The sequence below is a fragment of the Chrysemys picta genome, chromosome 4 (assembly GCF_011386835.1).
Source record: "Chrysemys picta bellii isolate R12L10 chromosome 4, ASM1138683v2, whole genome shotgun sequence".
NCBI lineage: Eukaryota > Metazoa > Chordata > Testudines > Emydidae > Chrysemys > Chrysemys picta.
The window spans coordinates 143,987,455-144,009,387 of NC_088794.1; the positions used below are offsets into that span (position 1 = coordinate 143,987,455).

The 21,933-nt window shown below is 41.0% G+C and overlaps 1 protein-coding gene across 14 annotated transcripts in view; it reads right to left on the minus strand.

Moving 5' to 3' along the window:
- Positions 1-21,933, minus strand: part of KIAA0586 (KIAA0586 ortholog) — a 112,834-nt gene that overhangs the window by 70,310 nt on the left and 20,591 nt on the right. For 10 of the 14 annotated variants that reach the window (XR_010600822.1, XM_008170952.3, XM_065593826.1 and 7 more), the window contains 8 exons: positions 19,962-20,150; positions 15,263-15,383; positions 13,351-13,498; positions 8,299-8,340; positions 6,454-6,680; positions 3,376-3,448; positions 2,785-3,054; positions 1,940-2,114 (listed from right to left, as the gene is read on the minus strand). Coding sequence is in view for 13 of the 14 variants with exons in the window: in XM_008170952.3 (XP_008169174.2) it covers positions 1,940-2,114; positions 2,785-3,054; positions 3,376-3,448; positions 6,454-6,680; positions 8,299-8,340; positions 13,351-13,498; positions 15,263-15,383; positions 19,962-20,150 (1,245 nt within the window). In the remaining variant the exon portion in view is untranslated. The remainder of the gene's footprint in view (positions 1-1,939; positions 2,115-2,784; positions 3,055-3,375; positions 3,449-6,453; positions 6,681-8,298; positions 8,341-13,350; positions 13,499-15,262; positions 15,384-19,961; positions 20,151-21,933) is intronic. The other 4 variants (XM_065593823.1, XM_065593825.1, XM_005295538.4 and 1 more) reach the window with 2 other exon arrangements.

The window sequence follows — 21,933 nt, forward strand, 5'->3', positions numbered from 1 at the left end:
AGGACAACCCGGGGAATTACAGACCAATCAGCTTAACTTCTGTACCAGAAAGATAATGCAGCAAGTAATTAAGCAATCAATTTGCAAACATCTAGAAGATAATAAGGTGATAAGTAAGAGTCAGCATGGATTTGTCAAAAACAAATCGTGTCAAACCAACGTGACAGCTTACTTTGACAGGTTAGCAGGTCTTGTGGATAGGGGTAGATGTGGTATATCTTGACTTTAGCAAAGCTTTGGATACTGTCTAGCATGACCATCTCATAAACAAACTAGGGAAACGCAACCTAGATGGAGCTATAAGGTGAGTGCAAAACTGGCTGGAAAACCATCCCCAGAGAGTAGTTATCAGTGATTCACGGTCATGCTGGAAGGGCATAATGAGTGGGGTCCACAGAGATCAATTCCGGGTCCGGTTCTGTTATCTTCATCAATGATTTAGACAATGGCATACAGAGTACACCTAAGTTTGTGGACGATACCAAGCTCGGAGGGGGTGCAAGTGCTTTGGGGGATAGAATTAAAATTCAAAATGATCTGGACAAACTGGAGAAATGGTCTGAAGTAAATAGGATGAAATTCAATAAGGACAAATGCAAAGTACTCCATTTAGGAAGGAATAATCAGTTGCACATATACAAAATGGGAAATGACTGCCTAGGAAGGAGTACTGCGGAAGGGGATGTGGGAGTCATAGTGGACCACAAGCTAAATAAGTCAACAGTGCAACACTGTTGCAAAAAAAAAAAAAAAAAAAAAAAAAAAAAAAGCAAACATCATTCTGGGATGTATTAGCAGAAGTGTTGTAAGCAAGACACGAGAAGTAATTCTTCTGCTCTACTCCGCACTGATTAGGCCTCATCTGGAGTATTGTGGCCACATTTCAGGAAGGATGTGGACAAATTGGAGAGTCCAGAGAAGAGCGACAAAAATGATTAAAGATTTAGAAAACACGACCTATGAGTGAAGATTGAAAAAATTGGGTTTGTTTAGTCTGGAAAAGAGAAGACTGAGAGGGGACATGATAATAGTTTTCAAGTACGTAAAAGGTTGTTACAAGGAGGAGGAAGAAAAACTGTTTTTCTTAACCTTGAGGATAGGATAAGAAGCAATGGGCTTAAATTGCAGCAAAGGAGGTTTAGATTGGACATTAGGAAAAACTTCCTATCTGTCAGGGTGGTTAAGCATTGGAATAAATTGCCTAGGGAGGTTGTGGAGTCACCATCATTGGAGATTTTTAAGAGCAGGTTAGACAAACACCTGTCAGGGATGGTCTAGATAATACTTAGTCCTGCCAAGAGTGCAGGGGACTGGACTAGATGACCTCTCGAGGTCCCTTCTAGTTCTATGATTCCACACTTAAAGGCCACCTACATGTATAGAAAAACAGATATTTGCTACACTGTAAACCCCATTTTAAATGCAACTCTAACTATGGAGATATGACAAGTGTAATAATTCAACTATATATTTCTTAAAACACAGTAAAAGCGTATATTGAATTGATCATGGATTGCTAATCTCTCATAAAAAATGACAGTTTTGAAAGAGACGGGATCTAAAGTTTGATACAGTAACAAAAAAAATACCTTCAGAGCGTTACGTGCATATTAAGAAGAGAGACTATAAGCAGAAGCCTGAAGACGAATTTCCATTATAAGTATGAATATCATAGCTATGCCCATAATAAAACAACTTGTTGATTTTACAACATGTACCGGAGATGCATTTCAGAAAGGTTCTCTCTCAAATAACGAGAGGAAAAAGAGAACGGTTATCACAACCCATTAAAGCTTAACTTGAAGAGTGTGCCCGCTGTAAACAAGCAACTGAATCTGCTGTAAGGAATTTGAAAAGAAAAACCTGAAAGAAAGCACTAATGGGAAGTGACAGACACACCTGTTTATAATTTAAACATTTATGTCAAAGGATTACTTACCCCTAACACACTCTATAACTTTTGGTCTTTGAGGTTTGGATTTGGGAGAAGGAGAGTTGAACCTGAGATATGGCGCTTTTTTAAGCGTGCTGCGGTGGCCCTGGTAAATTGGTTTCCCATATACCTGGGACAGATACTCTTCATTCTGAACCACAGCGCTTGCTTTCAGAGGTCCCTGCACAAAACAAAAGCCATTTCTAAATTCTCCATATGTGAAGAACTAAATGTGTAATTATTGCTACACACTGTTTCCAGCAGTTTTACATTTTGTGATGTATTATGGACAAATAAGATACAGAAATGAAACAGTGTTAGATAAACTGTAAATCTTGGCATTTGTTTTACTTCCTATGTAATTTGATAAATTAGTTGTCATTATGCATAACAACTTTTGCATAAATCAGTATCAAGTATACAATCAACGTTACCTTTTTATACCCTGTTACATATTATTTATTAAGCACCAATAAACGCTGTACTCTACAAGCATAAAAATAAAGTCAGTCCTCACAATGGAAACCCAAAGGAGGGAGCCATTTTATTTTCAATTTGCATTTATGGTAACATTAATTATATATAAAGTAATGCACACTCAAACAACCCTTTAAACAAACCCTACAAATCCTGTGCCTTATAGCATAATTGTCCAGAATTAAATGTTCAGTATTACAGATACTACCCAACTAGCACTGTATGTAGAGAAATATTTGCCTTACATGTGAACATTTTAATTACTGTCAATCATAAAGCAGGACACTGACCGTTCCAATTCAGTTCTCTCCTGGAAACTGAAGTAGGGCAGTCATTACCAGAAGGAACTACAAATAATAAACAAAACCCTTTACCTCTGCCCTTCCTTCTTTCTTCAGCAAAGTTTCAGAAACTGAGTAACTTCTCAAGCTCTGTCTTCTAAAGTTATCCTCTGACTGCTTCTGAGAAGGCTTAGCAGCAGATAAATACTTCTTTGTTAAGGATCCTTGGGTTTTTTGAGTTTTTGCTTTAATTTCTTTGTTGGTCTTCATATCCCTGGTATTCTGTGTTCTCTTGATCCATGGAGTCTTCGGATCTTTTTGATTATATTGTGTTTGTTCATAATCATTTTTTGCCATTTCTGCCTAAAGATCAAATGGAAACATAGTCAAACGAGATTTTATGTTCAAGTCTATCAGGAAAGGCTGGGGGCAGCTTTGAAGATCTGACAAATAGTTTGTTCTTCATGTTAAACAGTAACTGTGATGTAGTGATTTTCATTAAACTGAACAAGTTTTAAAATAGGTGTGGATATTTTGTTGTTGAGCTACTAGTTGGCCTAATAGTCTCCTGATGTTTTCATATTGAGAGTGAACAATATTTCTTAAAAGTCTACATTTTAAAAAACCCCAAAAGTGTCTTACAATGCGAGAAACTTTAACTCAAACATTTTCTTCCAGCCATACCTGAATTTCCACACTGATTGCCTTAATCCACTCATCTACCGTCTTCCTGATACGAATCTCCTCCAATACATGTCTGAAACACAAAGAAGAAAGAGCTACGTTAGGTCAGTGTTTCTCAAACTGTGATGAGTTAGTTCCTGAGAATGTAGTGACTTGTTCTGAGAGAGGCTTTAAAAAGCACAGGGAAAATAAGACTATTAACTTACCTACAATTCTTGATCTCTGAAGGTATTGGATGTATTCATACTACTTTCCCACGCCTGCACCTGTGCTTCTAGTACATAGTTGTTGGAAGCGCCCATATTTCTATGCCCTAGCACCATTAATCTGCCTCACAAGTAGGTGCCATGCACTTACTCTCATGAGATGCTATAGCAGTCCCTATTGCCTCATATGTTCCTTTTTTGAACAAAAGGTGAAAAGCAAGAGAGAATGAAAAACATATTACCAATTTGGTTGGGGAGAGTGAGCAGATGAGTATTTAAAGACTGGGAAGTCTTTCTCCAAAAAGGAATTATTATGGGATTTCCATTCCCAGAAAATCTTTACAAGAGGGAGACTAGTTTCATTCAAGACATCAAAGAGATGAGAGTCCAATTACCACCAAAATATATTTTGCATATATAATTTTATGTAAGCAACTGATAAAATATCTAGAACAGAAACTATAGAGACATCCTCAAAAAACAAAGGTATGAGAAAGATTGGGTGCTCACAACATGGAAACAGGTTCTGTAATGGTCAAAATCAGATTCATGTCACAAGACAGAGAGCAAGCAATAGTGCATTGAGAAAGCATGCAGAGTATTTTCTGTGGCAGCTTTGCTAATCTGAACAGAAAATAAATATACCTGGGTTGTTATACTGGTGTATGTCATTGTACTATCTGCAGAGAGGCTGGCTACAGTTTTAGACATATTGACTGAATGAGCCCCAACAGGACCCTGAAATTGTGAGCCTGCTACAAGAAGTAGCAATAAAAAAAAGCAATTAGACAAACATTTAAACCATGGCTGTTCTGGAGACGATCTGACTTTCTTTACTAGTATCATATGAAACATGAAGTTAAGGCCAGTTTTTAATAATCAAAATGTCATCCTGTACCAAGTCAAATGCCTTACAGATTTCTAAGGACATTACATCAACGCTATTATCTTTATCAACCAAACTTGTAATCTATTCAAAAATATATATCAAGTTAGTTTGACAGGATCTACTTTCCATAAACCCATGTTGATTGTCATTACTTTTATCATCCTCCTTTAATTCTTTATTAATCATGTCCTGTATCAGACACTATTATCATCTTGCCTAGCGTTAACCTCAGAAGGTTATAAGCCTATAATTAAAAGAGTCATCCTTCTTAGCCTTTTAAAATATCACCACTACATTAGCTTTCTTCCAGTCTCCTGGAACTTCCCCAGTGATCCAAGACATGCAGAAAATCAACATTAGCAGTCCAGTGAGCTCCTCAGCCAGCTCCTTTAAAACTCTTGGATGCAAGTTATCTGGATTTGCTGATTTTAAAATGTCTAACTTCAGTAGCTGCTGTTTAACATCCTTTCAGGATACTAGCAGAATACAAAGAGTGTTGCCATCAATCATCTGTTTTTCCCAAATACAGAAAAAATATTCATTGAACATGTGACATTCTATACCTTGGGGGAGTGTCCTGTAACCCCCATATTCCTCATTTGTATATAATTGTGATATTGTATATAAAGCAGGCCATGTGAGGTATCAGGGGAAAGGTTATGATCTGCTGAAAGTCACTGTTCTATCTAAACATGTATATAATTAATGCATATGAAGTTATGAGAATTGTGTTGCATGGCTGTCACTAAAATATGCTGAGAGTTTGGAAAGCACCCAGATATTAGCTCTCCAGAGACAATGCCAAGGAAAGTAACCAACACCCGGGCGGGTGTCAAACAACCATTAAACAGCCATTGTCCAGCAAGGGAACTACAATTCAATGACTCACCTGCACAGGGTCACACCAGAGGAATTGCTCAACCTTGCCTGGGGACTCAGCAACACCCACCAGACATGCCTGGACTTCTGTTCTCCAGGCACATGGACTGAGGATATAAAACGGAACACAGGGGCCCCATGCTTGGCCTTTTTCCTTCCCCCACCTATGCTGCAAGCAACAAGGACACTCTGAAGACTCCAACAGAGGGGACTGGCCCAGGTTTCAAGGCAAAAATGGCTTAATCTAGATGTTGCCCAATCTAATAGGGTTGAGAGTTTTGACTGCATGTTTATATTTAATTTTATTTTGGTAACCACTCTGACTTTTTGCCTATCACTTATAATCACTTAAAATCTATCTTTTGTAGCCAGTAATTTTGTTTTACTGTTTATCTCTACCAGTGAGTTTGCCTGAGTGGTAAATCTGCTCAGGTTTGCAAAGGTCAGTATATATCCACTTGCCATTGATGAAGTGGTGAACCAATTAATATATTTGATGAGCAGTGCAAGATGGTATATTCCTGAGGTACAGCGCTGGGAGCTGGGGGGATTTGGCTGGTACCTTTCTCTGTGTGATTCACGAGTGCTCTGGGTGTGGGGCAATCTAGCTGGGTGTGGGGCTCCACATGCTGTTATGCTGAGTGATAACAGGGCCTGGAGAGGTTTGTTGCTTATCACTAGCAAAGCATTGTGAGAGACAGCCCAGGCTGGAGAGTTAAGGGGGCACAGCGGTCCCACAGTCCGAGGCTGCACCCCGGGGATCCCGTCACAAAACACTTCTATCTTTTTTGTATTATTATTCCTAATTCTACCATTTCCATTTAGTTGTGGACTAATGCCATTGCTGGCATTTTTTCCCTCCTTGTACATTTAACCTCCTTATTTTCCTCAACTCTGCTGGCCACAGATGTTGCCATATGTCTCTTTGCCTCCCTTATCATTTTTCTACAATCCTAGCTTCTGATTTATATTCATTACTATCAACTTCTCCTTTTTCGATATAGCTGCCTTCACTTCTGCTCTACACCAGTTCAATATTTTTTAACTAGTACTATGAGTAGAGTAGAGTGGGTAGCAGCATGGAAGATTAAATGAAATTCCCACCTGTTTGTAGTCAAAGCATTAATAAAGGTATACATGGCATCTCCATCTTTTGCACGAATAATGGCTTCCAAATTTTCTTCAAGGACTTTTTTATTGTTTTGTACGCCTCTTAAAATCCTTTCAGCATCCTTCAACACGGATTTTGGTGATTTAACTGTCTGAAGAATAGATGGCTTGGAGACCTGAGGACATTCAGCAAGACTAGGTGCAACAACAGGGTTTGTCGGCTAAAATTTAAGAAAAACAATTATTATTTTAACATAGTAAATCATTTTTCTAAACAGAGTACATTAATCTGATCTACTGTTGATCTATCATTAATTCTAAGGCCCAATCTAATAAGGTGGAGAGCAACTGCCATTGACTTTAAACCTAAACTAAAGAGAGATCAGTGTCTTGCAAAGTTAGGGCCAATAGTTAAACAAATGGAAGGTGATCTGAAATTTGTCAAACATTAAAATATAATATACCATGTTTGAGGCACAATGCTGATAAAATATGAAAGCAATATAGCATGTGAAAAAGATGAAACCATTAAATGTAAGGAGTAGAAATCACATGTTAATTTCTCTGTACAATGGCATTAAAGCATAATTCATTCTAAAAGAATAAGAATTAAATTCTGCTCCCTGATAAAGGCACATAACTCCCACTGAAATCAATCTGCTAATAAGGAACACCAGGTAACATAGCACTACGTGACTCAGTAGCACCATACGCCACTGAAGTTTACTTCTTTATAAGAAATACTGAAAAAATCTATTAAAAGCCATTTAGTTTGTAAAACATTTCACCAAGTTGAAAACAAAATTAGTAATTAAACCACTAAGTATGAACATAAAGGACACCAATGCACAAGAACACAGAGATTAGAACAATGATTGGGCCTCATACTCTTGTGTGGAAGTACACAAAAGATGACATCTGATCTCCAATAAAAGAAGTGGGGAAGAGATGCAGGAAGATAACAGTGCTCTTCTGGACATGCTAATGACCAGCTAAAGTGACCCCGAGCCACTTTTTAGGCCATGTCTACATTAGAAACTTATGTTGACTCAAGTTAAGTCAGCATCAGTTGTGGCAGTTAGTACATCACTTGTGCACCTGCATACTTGGCTCCTTGTGTCAGTGGTGCACATACTACTCCTGGGAGAATTCTGTGCCCCAAAAAAATAAAAATTCTGCACACAATATTTGAAAATTCTGCAAATTTTATTTTTCAAAATAACACAATATAATCATGCCAGTTTCAATTATTTTGGTAATTTATTTCAAAGAATCTGTCAGCATGTATGTCTGTAACAAAACAGACCCAAAAAAAAAAAAAAGATTCTGGTAATTTTTTTTTTTTGACAGAGATTCCTTACTAGGCATATTAATACAGAACGTTGTGTAATTCATTTAAATTACAATACAGAACTGTATTTCCTGCATTTCGCCGCCGAAAACCGCCTGCCTGCCACCCTCACAAATTATCTATCACCTTCATGTACATTTGAATTTAAGAACAAAGGCCAAGGTTAAAATATGTGCTCAATAAAACATCTAAAATTAGTGATAAAGGTGCAACATCAAGAATTTAGCTGTTGTGTATTTATATACACACACACAGAGCACAAAACAGTTATTGCATTAGCAGTCCACCTGATATAGAGTTAGGGGGGCAGCATTTATAGTCTGCTTTCCCAAGTATATTTCACTAAAACAGAATATCAAAAGTCACAGAACTACTCAAACCCTACTCTGGGCTATTTGCTCAGAATGTAACAGACAACTTTTGAAAAAGATTAAGATAAAGGAAGCAACAAAGTTTCTATAAATTAAATTTAAAAAATCCCACTATACCTTAACAAAATCATTCATGTCTGATTTCCATGCTTTTGCTTCCTGGGCAGGGGGGGAAAAAGACAGAAAAAGGTTCTTTGAAACTTCACCAATAAGTATCTATCAGAATTAAATTCAGTATTTAGAAGTTAGGTGAATAAAAAGTCTAGGTAAAATATCTTGTATGAGGTCTCAGCATGCTTCTCTCGGACAAGAGGAGCACCCTCAAGCACAACTCCATTTCCTTCATCTCACCTATCTGTCTATGGTACTTATGTGGCCCCCATTACCAGAGTATCTGAGCACCTGACAATATTTAATGTCTTTATCCTCACAACACCCCCATTAGGTAGAGAAGAGCTATTTATTCCCATTTTACAGATGGGGAACTAAGGCACAGAGAGGCAAGGTGACTTTCCCATGGACAGCCAGTCTGTGGCAAAGCAGAGGATTGAACCTGGGTCTCCCAAGTCCTAGGGTTGTGCCCTAATTACTGGACCATGCTTCCTTGTCTCAGACTTTTTATTTGTCTACATTTTCTAAGCTGGAATTATGTTTGAGCCCAAACTCTTCTTTTCCTCTTACATCTTCTGTGTCTGCAACCTACCACTGGCTTCTCAACACTGCCTATGTACCCACCCTCCGCCCCCTCTACCTCAACTCCACCTCTGCTAAAATTCTCATCTGTCTTCCCAGCTGACTTTTCTTCCTAAACTGTTACGCTGATTTGCTACAAACACTACACAGGGAAGCCTGAAGGGTATCTGTGTTTGTCTTTGCTTATACCACTAATTAAACAGAGGAGATTTTTTCACCCCTTGCCCTTGTTTAACCTGCCATCCCTTTCTCCTTTTCTGTCCTTTTAAGGCAAGTGCTCCAATATTTCCAAAGTACTGCCAGAGGAGAGCTAGTCTACTCTATTCCACAGATAATGCTGTCACTGTTAGGTCAGACCTTCTGATACTGATGTAGCTCCAAAGCAGTAGCACTATAGATATAGCGCTAGATATTTTTTCATTTAAGACATCTTAGCTCTGTAGTACCACATTGTTCTAAATTGTTTCATCTAGGTTTCATAAATAAAATATTAAATACACATACCGTATTTTCCGGCGTATAAGACGACTGGGCGTATAAGACGACCCCCAACTTTTCCAGTTAAAATATAGAGTTTGGGATATACTCGCCGTATAAGACTACCCCTCTTCCAATGCACACCAAATAAAAATTAAAAAAACATCAGATTTGATTTCAATATGGTAATTTTAATTCAAATGCTTATGACATGCAGGTACTTAGCAGGAAAACTGTCACTTATAAACATAAGGCTGTTTGTCATCAAACATGTAAACATAAAACAGTGCAAGTGGATTAAACTTTTCCTAATTCACTCTAAAGCTGAAAGGAAGGATAAGACAATAAACCCATGGGAGCTGCCATGCTGTTTGTTTTCTAAGCTGTCAACCAAACTGGAACTGATGATGATAGGAGGAAGATAACAAACAATAGAGAGAGAGCAAGTGCTGGGCAAGTCCCTGGCGAGTTAGCAACGCCCATCATAACTGCAAGCTACGGTATTTTTACAGGGTTTGCTGGCGTGACAGTTTCCCTTTAAAAGCCTTCAAAATCCTCCTGTTCGTCATCTGATATCATAAGTACATCAATGACATCTTGTGATACATTTGTAAGGCAGTCATCGTATGGATCGAATTCCGTATCAGATGGTGTGGTCTCAGCTTCGGCTTCCTCTTCATCTTGCCACAAGTAGTCGTCCTCCATACCATCTAATGAATTTGATATGCCACACTTCTTGAAAGACTTGATTACTGTTTCTGCATCAATATCATTCCAGGCTTTTATGACAAACTTGCACAAAACATCCAACTGTGGAGCACGCATGTTTCCTCCTTTTGTGAATGACTTTTCGCCGCTAACCATCCATTCACTCCACTGTTCTCGAATGCGATCTTTAAATGGCTTGTTTAGGCACACATCCAGTGGCTGTACCAACGATGTCAATCCTGCAGGAATAACTGCCACATCTGTGTTTAGTCTTGCAAGCCTTTGCTTGGTGCTGGGAGTTAAATGAGCCCTGAACATATCCCACACCAGTAGACTACATTTTTGAATAAGTCCACCTGGTCGCCTGCTCCATACATTATCAAGCCATAGCTTTACCCCTTCTTCATCCATCCAGCCTTTTTCATTCACATGTACAAAACAACCAACAGGGAACTTGAGTTTCGGCATTGTTTTTCTTTTAAAAATAATCATTGGTCTCAGTTTGCCGCCATCAGCTGTGCATCCTAGTACCACTGTAAAACTGGACTTCTCATGTCCTGTTGTTTTAATTAAAATTGTTTTTTCACCTTTTTGATGGACAGTTTTATTTCCAACCATATCAAAATTCATTGGAGTTTCATCCATATTTCCAATACTACTTAACACATAGCCATGTTTAGTGCGCTGTTTTATTATGTATCGATGGAAACTATTTACTTTGCTATCAAGATCTGCAGGTAATTTTTGGGCAATTTTCGTCTTTTGCCTCAGTACCATATTATGCCTTTCCATGAATCTAGTACACCAGGATACAGTGGCCTTAAATCTGTTGCTGTGATCTGGGTTAGATTTGGCCCACTGAAGTGCAAACAAACGTATTTTATTTCGTGTCACTACATAACCATTTTGGCGATGCTCATTCACCATGTCTGCTACATGTTTTTCGAGTTCTGGCCAATGTGGGGTGCCTCTTCTTAATGCACACTTACCCCTTGGCATACTCTAATGCTTTTTCATTTGCTTTCCAGTCCCGAACCATCTTTTCTGTTACTCCATATTGTCTTGCAGCAGCGCAGTTATTATGTTCCATGGCAAAGTTTACAACTTTAAGTTTGAAACTGGCTTCATATTTCTTTCTTCTTGCTGGTGGAGCCATGATGGGGTTTTGACTGTTGGACATTTGTATACTGTACTGTATGTACTGGTGCTATACTGTATGAACAGGTACAGATACTGGTGCTGTACTGTATGAACAGGTACAGATACTGGTGCTGTACTGTATGTGGTACCCAGTATACAACAACCAGCCAATCACGGCAAGCGATGTACCTTAACGGCGATTGGCTGGTTGTTGTATACAAAGCCTGCTTGGATTGGTCAGCATTGCATCCCCTTCCTGTCAGTTCTTTCTCTGCTTCCACACAGCTCTCCCTGCCTGCCCAGCCCTCCCTGTCTCCAAGACAATCAGAGCGGTAGTGCAAACACGCCTCTTTCACCCGTCTGGCCCGCCCTTGTATCCTATTACCTCCTTCTCTGCCTCTCAGATCTTGCACATGCGCGCCAGGAGCGAGATCCGAGAGGCAGAGAAGGAGGTAATAGGATACAAGGGCGGGCCAGACGGGTGAAAGAGGCGTGTTTTTCTGGGCACAGCACCGATCTCTCTCTTGCTTGCTCCGCCCTTGCTGCTTTCATGCGGCCGCGGCTGTTTTTGAGCTCCCCCCACCATATGTGGTGACCGCAGATTCTCCAGGGAGGGCAGGCCGGGTGATGGCGGGGGAGGGTGCAGAGGGGCGTGCAACCCCCTTGGAAGGCAGATGCCCGAGGGGTGCTGCGCTGGGGGAGGCGGCTCAGGCTGGGATTTTCTCCCACGTGGGATGATCGGCCCCATAACGCACCAGGGGATGCAGGCCGGGAGGGGAGGGGGAGTGCTGGTCTCCTTCCCCCGGCCCGCCGCAGCAAATGACTGCGCCCCCACACTGCTCCTATAAGCGACCCCTTCCCAGGTGTCTCCACTGTCCCCCAGGGGACATCGGCCCGAGGCGCCGTCTGCCCCTTCCCTGGAGCCCAGCTCACAGGCCGGCCCTCCTGACCCACGCCCGCAGGGCCCACGTCTGCCGCCTGCCGCCACTCGGCGCTGCTGGCTCCTGCCACGGAGCCCAGCCTGGCCGCCAAGGCGACAGTGGACACCGTTGGCCTGGGGCGTGGCGTCCCGGCGGTGCCCGGACTGTCCTGCCCAGCATCAAGTAAGAGCCGCTCCCGGCGCGCTGCGAGGGGCCCCGGCTCGCTCACTCTCTCTGTCCGGGAGCCGTCTCCCCTTGGGGCAAGATGCCCTCCCGCCCCCCGCTGTTCGCCCCGATCCGCCCCTGGCCTGCTCCCGTGCGGATCGTGGCTCCCTTCCCCCGTAGGGATCCCCCCGCCCGGGCACTCCGTGGCAGCCGCAGCTGGTTCCCACGCTCCTGTCAGGGCGGGAGGGAGCGGAGGCAGCCGCAGCAGCCCGGGAGACATATGTGATGACTGCAGATTCGGCTCGGAAGTTTCAGCACCCGGCGTATAAGACGACCCCCGATTTCTGAGAAGATTTTCCTGGGTTAAAAGGTCGTCTTATACGCCGGAAAATACGGTAAATAGCTAAAGCTTCTTCATTTTTAAAAGTCAGCGACTAATCTTCACTGCTGCCAGCAGAGACCCACTTCAGCAAAAGGGACTAGCTCAGCAGAAGAACAAACATGCAAGTAACGGTGCCCCAGGTTGCACTTTGGACATTGGGCTATTTTATCATAAGGAACTGCTGACAAGGTAGGAAAAGGACTGGTTTAAATCGTTCCCCCCCCCCCATTTAATAAATGCAATAAGCCAAAGACTTTTCTCTCTGAAACGTGAATGGCTCAATCAGGTCTGCAGTTAGAATACTGGGGGAGAGAAGAAAGGACGGCAGAAAGCAGCATTTAAAAATCAAAACATTTTTAAAACTTCGAAGAAAAAGAAGTTCTTTACTAATACTGTTACTGTATAGACTGGATTTTTAAAGTTACTGCTTTGGTAAAGTAACATAGTGGCTTTATAATCCAGATACAAATGTATGTTTATTGGGAGATAATTATATCCCAGACCCAGAACCCTTTTCAGACAAGCAGGTTACAACTTTCAGCCAAGTCATTTTGTAAACATAATTCTGTTTGGAGGAAGCAAGGGCAATCTTTGTTGGTACCAGATATCATTATTCTGCTTACATTTGCTTATTTTTCTTATTGAAATGGTTAGTCATTCCAACAATATGGTCACCCGCTTTACCTGCAGCATGCCATGCATTTCTCTTTTCAGCTGGCCAAGATCTTGAAGCACATCTTCCGCTTTCTTCACTGTTTTATTAATTGAATTGTAATCTTGGAGGGGGCCTTCAAAGGCAGGGATTGAGTCAGTTCGCAGGGCAGGAGGCCTGCTGAGAAGATTACATGTTACTAAAATCTCACAGCTTCTTGACTGACTTTAGAAACAACTAGCTTCTAATTTGACAATTTTAACATGGATTTGAACTTTGCACAAGTATCAAACCTTTACACAGAAAGGAAATTGGTTCTTCTCACAGAGGCCTCGGCCAATTATATTGCTTCCTTTAATAGTTACAGTATTTACACTATTAGGAACGAGATAGAAAAATAACAGTGATTAATTAATTTCCAAAGTGAAAAGTTTCTCAATTTTCCAATGTTACTTCAATTATTTTAATCTGAATTTAAGGTATAATTTCCACTGTCAATTAAATGAGAATATGGTGCAAAGTGCTTTCCCCTGCCCCCCAGATTACATGTTCAAGCCATCAGTGTAATATATAAAAATGTAGTGAAATCGTGACAACAAAAGCGTAATCTGGAAGAGGGTTCTTCAGACAGGAAGGATAACATTTCCTGACCTGTTCTGAGGCTTAGAAACTGACTGCACTAATAGTTACATTTTCCTTCTAGATGCAGTTTTAAAGAATATCCATACATTATTTTTAAGACAGTATATGAACCAGATAGCAGTTTCTGATAAAACACCTTAATGCAAAGTGGCCAAAAGCTACCCTAACTGGAAAATGGAGAATTCCATTGGCATGGGGAACCCCCTATTGGAACACTGCCAATGTAACTGGCTCTAAGCCACTACATTCCAGCCCGCAACAACCCAGAGAATATACCCAGAAGAAGGGAGATCACGCACAGTGCTGTTGTGCTCCAGTGAGCCCTTTCAGCCCTTTGGGAGACTGGTTACTAGCCATCATTACTTACAGTTGTCCTAAGGTTTCTTATGCTGTTGTAAAAACAAGCCCTTAGCAGCCCTGGAGATCATGGAAGCACAATGGTAGTATAAAGCCACCTTTGCTTCCCCTTTTTGGGTCCTGCACCAAGCACATCTTGGTCAGACCCAAGGCCCAGACCCAATCTCTCTAATGCAGTGGTTCTCAATCCGTGGCCCAATCAGCACACAGTTGTGGCCCATGTGACATCCTCTGAGCCATACAGGTAGATGTGGCCCACATAACATATAAAGAGCTGCATATGCAGCCCACAATGGTAAATAGGTTGAGAACCACTGCTCTAGTGCATCTCCTACCTATAACAGTGGTTCTCAACCTTTCCAGACTACTGTACCCTTTTCAGGAGTGTGATTTGTCTTGTGTACCCCAAGTTTCACCTCACTGAAAAACTACTTGCTTACAAAATCAGACATAAAAATACAAGTGTCACAGCAGATTATGACTGAAAAATTGCTGACTCTCATTTTTACCATATAATTATAAAATAAAATCGATATAGATTATAAATATTGTATTTACATTTCAGTGTGATACTTCAGCTTGTTTTTCACTTATGAGCCTTGTATGAAGATGAAGCCCCACCGCCTAGGGCTGAAGCCAAAGAGCCACCATCTGGGGCTGAAACACGTAACTTAGCTTCACAGGGCCCCGCTGGTGTGAGGCCCTGGGCAATTGCCTTGCTTGCCACCCCCAATGCTGGCCCTGTGCTTGCAACCCCCTACACCTGTCCTGCAACCCCCAGGTTGAGAATCATTCATCTAGATGAGTTGAGTATCCTCTAGAAGACCTCTGAATAACCCCAGGGGTACACGTACCCCTGGTTGAGAACCACTGTCTAGCACATACCTACGTCATATTAAAAATAAAAAGTCTGTATGAACTTCTGATTCAGTCACATTTACTTACCACTGTCTCTCGGAATGCCAGGCCATTTTGGTGGTGTTTAATGACGACTTCTCAGAAGACTCAGTTTGTCTCAATGGAGTTTCTTGAGAATTCAGAATCTGCTCCAGAAGTCTCCCTCCACCTACAATAGGAAAAACAAACAACATTATTACTAAACATATTTAATACATTTAAGTGGCTTATTTTCATTTCAAGAAATAAATATTTCATTCATTTAAAAAAATAACTATAAAATATTTAACTAGATTTATGAGAATATTGCAATGGAAACTATTTATCAATTTGGTTTTAAAAAAATCATAGAATTCTAGAAATATAGCGCTGGAAGGAACCTCAAGAGGTTATCTAGTCCAGACCCAACCTCTCCCACCCCCCATGATGAGGCAGAGCCAAGTATACCTAGACCATCCCTGACAGGTGTTTGCCCAAACTGTTTTTCAAAACCTCCAATTATAAGAATTCTACAACATTCTGTGGTAACCTATTCTACTACACCTCTACCCCGATATAACGCGACCCCATATAACACGAATTCGGCTATAACGCGGTAAAGCAGCGCTCCGGAGGGGGTGGGGCTGCGTGCTCCAGCGGATCAAAGCAAGTTTGATATAACGCGGTTTCACCTATAACGCGGTAAGATTTTTTGGCTCCCGAGGACCGCGTTATATCAGGGTAGAGGTGTACTTAACAATCCTTACAGCTAGAAGGTTTTTTCTAATATCTAAGCTAAACCACATTTCCTGCACATTAAGCCCATTACTTCTTGTTCTATCTTCAGTAGACATGGAGAACAACAACTTACCATCCTCTTTATAACAGCCCTTGACATATTTGAAGACTTATCAGGTCCCCAGTCAGTCTTCTTTTCTCAAGACTAAACATGACCGTTTTTTTTACCCTTTTCTTATAGGTCAGGTTTTCTAAACCTTTTATCATTTTTGTTGCTCTCCTCCGGACTCCCGCCAATTTGTCTACATTGTTCCCAAATAGTGGCAACCAGAATTGGACATAGTACTACAGCTAAGGCCTCACCAGCTTCAAGTAAGATGGAACAATTTCTTCCTGTGAGGACACTCCTGTTAATATGCGCTCCAGAATAGTGGTCTTTTTCATAACTGCATCATGCTGTTGGCTCATATTCAATTTCTGATCCTCTATAACCCTACATCCTTTTCAGTAATACTATTGCCTAGCTAATTATTCTTCATTTTATGGTTGAACATTTGATTTTTAATTCCTAACTTTAGTACTTTCCCCTTGTCTTTACTGAGTTAATCTTACTGATTTCAGCCCAATTCTCCAATTTAACAATGTCCTTTTGAATTCTAATCCTGTCCTCCAAAGTGCTTGCAACACCTCCCAGCTTGGTGTCACCCATCAATTTTATAAGTGTACTCTCCATTTCATTATTTAAAGTCATTAATGAAATTATTGAATAGTACCGGCGCTAAGGATAGATGCTGGGGGGGGGGGAATCCTACTAGTTACGTTCTCCCAGTTTGACAGTGAACCAAACTACTCTTTCAGTATGGTTTTTCAACCAGTTGGACCTGCACCTTATAGTAATTTCATCTAGAACCCATTTCCCCCGTTTGCTTAGGAGAATGTTATGTGGGACTGTCAAAAGCCTCGCTAAAATCAGAATATATTATGTCTAGTATTTATCCCCATCCATTAGGTCAGTAACCCTGTCAAAGAAGGAAATTAGGTTGGTTTGGCATGATTTATTGTTGACAAATCCTTGTTGGCTATTACTTATCATCCTATTATCCTCTAAATACTCCCAAATTGATTGCTTAATCATTTGTTACAGTATCATTCTGGGTATTAAAGTTATAGTGACTGATCTCTTATTCCCTGGGTCCTCTTTGTTCCCCCCTTTTTAAATATAGGTACTATATTTGCCTTTCTCCAGTCCTCTGGGACATCACCCTTCCTCCGTGAATCCACAAAGATAATCACTAATGCACTTTTACAGCACCAAAGAACATGCTATGCCTAAAAAACATTCAGGTAAACATGTTATTTTATTTATGATTCCTATGCAACAATGAGATGAGAGGAATAACAAACAGGAACACCCTAACATTGGAAACCATACAACACATGGCAAAGGAAACAAACTGTTTTCACAAGACGAGTGAATCAGTGTATTTTATTTAATATGGGTATATTTAGAGATGGGGCCCTGTCATAACTATAAAGGGAAGGGTAACAGCTGTCCTGTGTACAGTACTATAAAATCCCTCCTGGCCAGAGACTCCAAAATCCTTTTCCCTGTAAAGGGTTAAGAAGCTCAGGTAACCTGGCTGGCATCTGACCCAATGGACCAATAAGGGGACAAGATACTTTCAAATCTTGGGGGGGGCGGGGGAAGGCTTTTGTTTGTGCTCTTTGTTTGGGAGTTTGTTCGCTCTTGGGACTGAGAGGGACCAGACATCAATCCAGGTTCTCCAAATCTTTCTGAACAAGTCTCTCATATTTCAAACTTGTAAGTAAAACAGCCAGGCAAGGCATCTTAGTTTATCTTTGTTTTCTCAACTTGTAAATGTACCTTTTACTAGAGTGTTTATCTCTGTTTGCTGTACTTTGAACCTGAGGCTAGAGGGGGGTCCTCTGAGCTCTTTACGTTTGATTACCCTGTAAAGTTATTTTCCATACTGATTTTACAGAGATGATGTTTACCTTTTTCTTTAATTAAAAGCCTTCTTTTTAAGAACCTGATTGATTTTTCCTTGTTTTTAGATCCAAGGGAATTGGATCTTGATCCACCAGGAGTTGGTGGGAGGAAGGAGGGGGGATGGTTAATTTCTCCTTGTTTTAAGATCCAAGGGGTTTGGATCTGTATTCACCAGGGAATCGGTGAAGAGTTTCTCAAGGCTTCCCAGGGAAGGGAATCCACTTGGGAATGGTGGCAGCGGACCCGATCTAAGTTGGTAGTTAAGCTTAGAAGTTTTCATGCAGGCCCCCACATTTGTACCCTAAAATTCAGAGTGGGGAAGCAGCCTTGACAGGCCCTCAGGCCAGGTCTATACTACAAAGTTTTGCTGGCATAGCTATATCAGTTACAAGTGTTAAATAAATAAATGAAAATCAACCCCCTCAATGACAAACATGATGGCATAAACACCAATGTCAACACAACTTATACTGGCAAGAGTCATTTTCCTAGTATAGTGATTTCAGCAAAGCCTTTGTAGTTTAAACTAACCTTCAGAATGACTCCAGATCCTAAAACTTGAGAATCGTATAAGTCTAAACAGTAAGACAGCCACCAACACTGCCACTGCCACAACAACCACACTCAGAGAAACATTTTGTCTTGGACCATTTGGAGATTTTTTTGATTCCATCTTACAGTGGGTGGCTTTTTATTGATGTGGGTTACTTTTTGATGCTCCCCAGAAGTGATCTGAGAGACTGGAAGAGACAGATAGATGCCTAGCACACCAGGATAGGGAATGGAAAAAATGCAGAAAGGAAGAGGGGAAGTGGAATTAACTGATGGAGCACTGAGCCATATAAGGAAATAGTAAACAATGAGAATAGAGATGTAGTCAGGGATGAATGATGAGAAGATTCATTCTGATACAGAAGGTAAGAAGCCAGGAAAAGGATTCAAAGATGGAGTGACATGGTCCAAGCAGATGGCATGGCAAGGCAAGAAAGATTATTTCAGCCAGGGCCATTCTGTACAGACTGGAGAGAAGCAAGAGGAAAATCTGGGAGGCCAGAGGAGAGATTTCAGTAGTCTAAGCAGGAAGTAACCAAGTGACAGACAAGCATTTTGTCCACAGGGTAAGAGTGCAAGGGCTGGATTTTTTACAGTGGTCTCAAAAGGTCACTCAAACTTAACCAGGTCTTTGTGCTTTTTAAATATGGTGCTGAAAACTGAATTCTGGGCTGCCAAGCCAGTATCAAGTAGAGCTGTTAAATACCTCCTTAGGTCAACATACTCTGTTTTTATTAATGCAATCCAGTATACCATCTGCCTTTTTGTGACAGTGTTCAATTTATCTACCATTGTAACTCTTCTGACCTAGCCAGTACTCCCCTATTCAATATCCGTGGGTATGATACTGCATTCCTACTCAAACCACCTTACACTTGACTTTACTGCATTTTATTTAAGCTCATTCTACCACTGTAATGAAGGCTGAACTGCACTTTAACCCTATCCTCTCAAATGTCTGAAAGACCTTTAAGGTGTACATCATGCATGTTCTGGGCTCCCTTTAACATCCCTTACTCAGAAGTCACAAGTTTTGCCTGAGTAAGGAGTAACGTACAGGGCCATTAAATACCACACTCACCACTTCATCCTTCAAGTCTAACATGAAAATATTAAATATTATTGGACACAGAATAGACCCCACTCAACACCTGCCTCCAACTTGACAACAACCCTTCATTAGTTACTTAATGTTAGGGTCAAAGTGCAATGGCAAGACGGTGGGGAAGCTCATCCAGACTGTTCATTAACAGTACTGCCTTGAATTCCGAGAGTCGTTCATTTACTGCCAGCACTAACCCTTCATCAAACACATAATGCTGAATGTGTATGCCTAGATTCAGGTAATCCAATAAGAACTGTCTTCAGAGAACATGAAGATGATACAGGCAATAATAGCCACTGGCCATGCCCATATCAGTGAAGGGACAAAGGAAGGCTATTTCTGAACTTTCCTCTGACTCTTACCCACAACACTTCCATATGCTGATTTGGGCACATTTTCCTTTTCTGCTATAGGTCTCTCTTTCTTGGAAATTTTCTGTGAGATTTTCACATCTTTTGATACAGGTACAGGAGCATATCTCCGAGGAGCTGGTGTCTTCAGAGGTGATTTCTGTGTACGAACGCCATACTTTCCAAATTGACTTGAATACGCTTAAATTCAGGGGAAAAAAAATAAATAATGAACAATTTTTCTTTAAATCCAAAGTTAAAAGATTTTGAAAAGGAAAACAAACTCTTCAAAAGCAAACAGAAGTTTAAAAGTCCCCACAGAAATATAAAACATTTCCATTAGCAAGGCAAAAATTTTAAAAACAGGTAGTAACTTTGGTATTGAGGAAAGTAAGTGGAATATGTCTACACTGGAGCTGGAAGGTGTTGTTCCCAGCTTGGGTAGACATACCACGCTAGCTCTGATCCAGCTGGCATGCTAAAAATAGAAGTGTACCTGCTGCAGCATGAGCAGCAGCAGGGGGTAGGCACCTAAGTCCGTACCTAAGGTTCGGGCAGGATCTTACTCAGGGCGGCTAGCCCCTCCCTGAGCTCACGCTGCCACAGCTACACTTGTATTTTAAACACGCTAGCTCAACCAGAGCCTGCGCAGGTATGTCTACCCAAGCTGGAAATTACACCTTCCAGCCTTCGTGTGACACACAGTACATCAAAATAACCCCCTGTAACCGCCTTATTTACCACTTTTCTATGGTTATATATTTTGTACAAAGTATGCCTTGTGAGGTATCATTTGAAAACTCATGATCTACTGAACATTATCATCATTAGCATGTGTGTATCATCATTGTATATGGAGTTATGAGATTTTGCTATGATTACTTTGTTACTCAACATTTTGGGAGTCTGGGAAATGCCCACAGACCAGCTCCTCAGAAATAACAAAGGCCTTGCATATCATCCCAAATGTCATGTACACAGAAGGTGCGAGCAAGAAATTTACAATTCATCTGAGACACGCTTTGAATCGCACATACACAGGAGACTTCTCTGTCTATACCCCAGCGGGGGTGGGGCGGTTGTTCCTCAAGGAGAGGAGGAGGGTATAAAATAAGAGACAATGGCTTCTGCATTACCTCTGTCCTTCCCCACCTCCAGTGATGTAAGATTGCTTGAAAGACTTTGAACTGGGGAGATTGGTCCCAGCTGGGGAGGGTATCCAGCCTGTGTACTAAGAACTGTGAACTGCCGGCAACATTCAGAGGGTCGAGAAAAGCTGTTTGCTTCAAATTTTACTTAACTTGGTAAAGCTTAGGAATTATATTGCGATTTTATTTCTTTTTGTAACCAATTCTGACCTTTTATGCCTGTATCACTTATAATCACTTAAAATCTTTCTTTCTATAGTTAATTAACTTGTTTTTATATTTTACCTAAACCAGTCTGTTCTGACTGAAGTTTTTGGGGAATCTCTGCACGGGTTAATAAGGGCTGGTGAATATTCATTTTCTTTGATAAAATGATGGACTTATGAGCTTGCTCTGTCCAAGGCAGTCTTGAGCAGTGTAAAACGCACATTTCTGGGGTGCAAGGCTCGGGGGATTTGCAGGTGTCTCCCTGTTTACAGTTCATGAGTTGGTAGGAGAACATTCATGTAACTTAGCTGGGTGTGCCTCACATGCTGATGGCTGTGTGAAAGCAAAGCCTGGAGGGGCTACTTTTCACTAGCTTAGCAGTGTAAGAGAAGACCTAGGCTGAAGAGTTAAGGGAGCACAGTGATTCCACAGTCCAGATTGTACCCTGGGAGATGTCACACCCAGTGCAGACACACCCTAACAGGAGTCCAGGGCAAGATACAGCATGGTCAGGCAGTGTACAAGTTTCCACATTCACTTTCTTTTATAAAACAATCTTGGGCCTCTCAAATATAATCAGTTGGGTGAGCATAAGTATCCACTAAATACCAAAATCTCACTTTAATTTG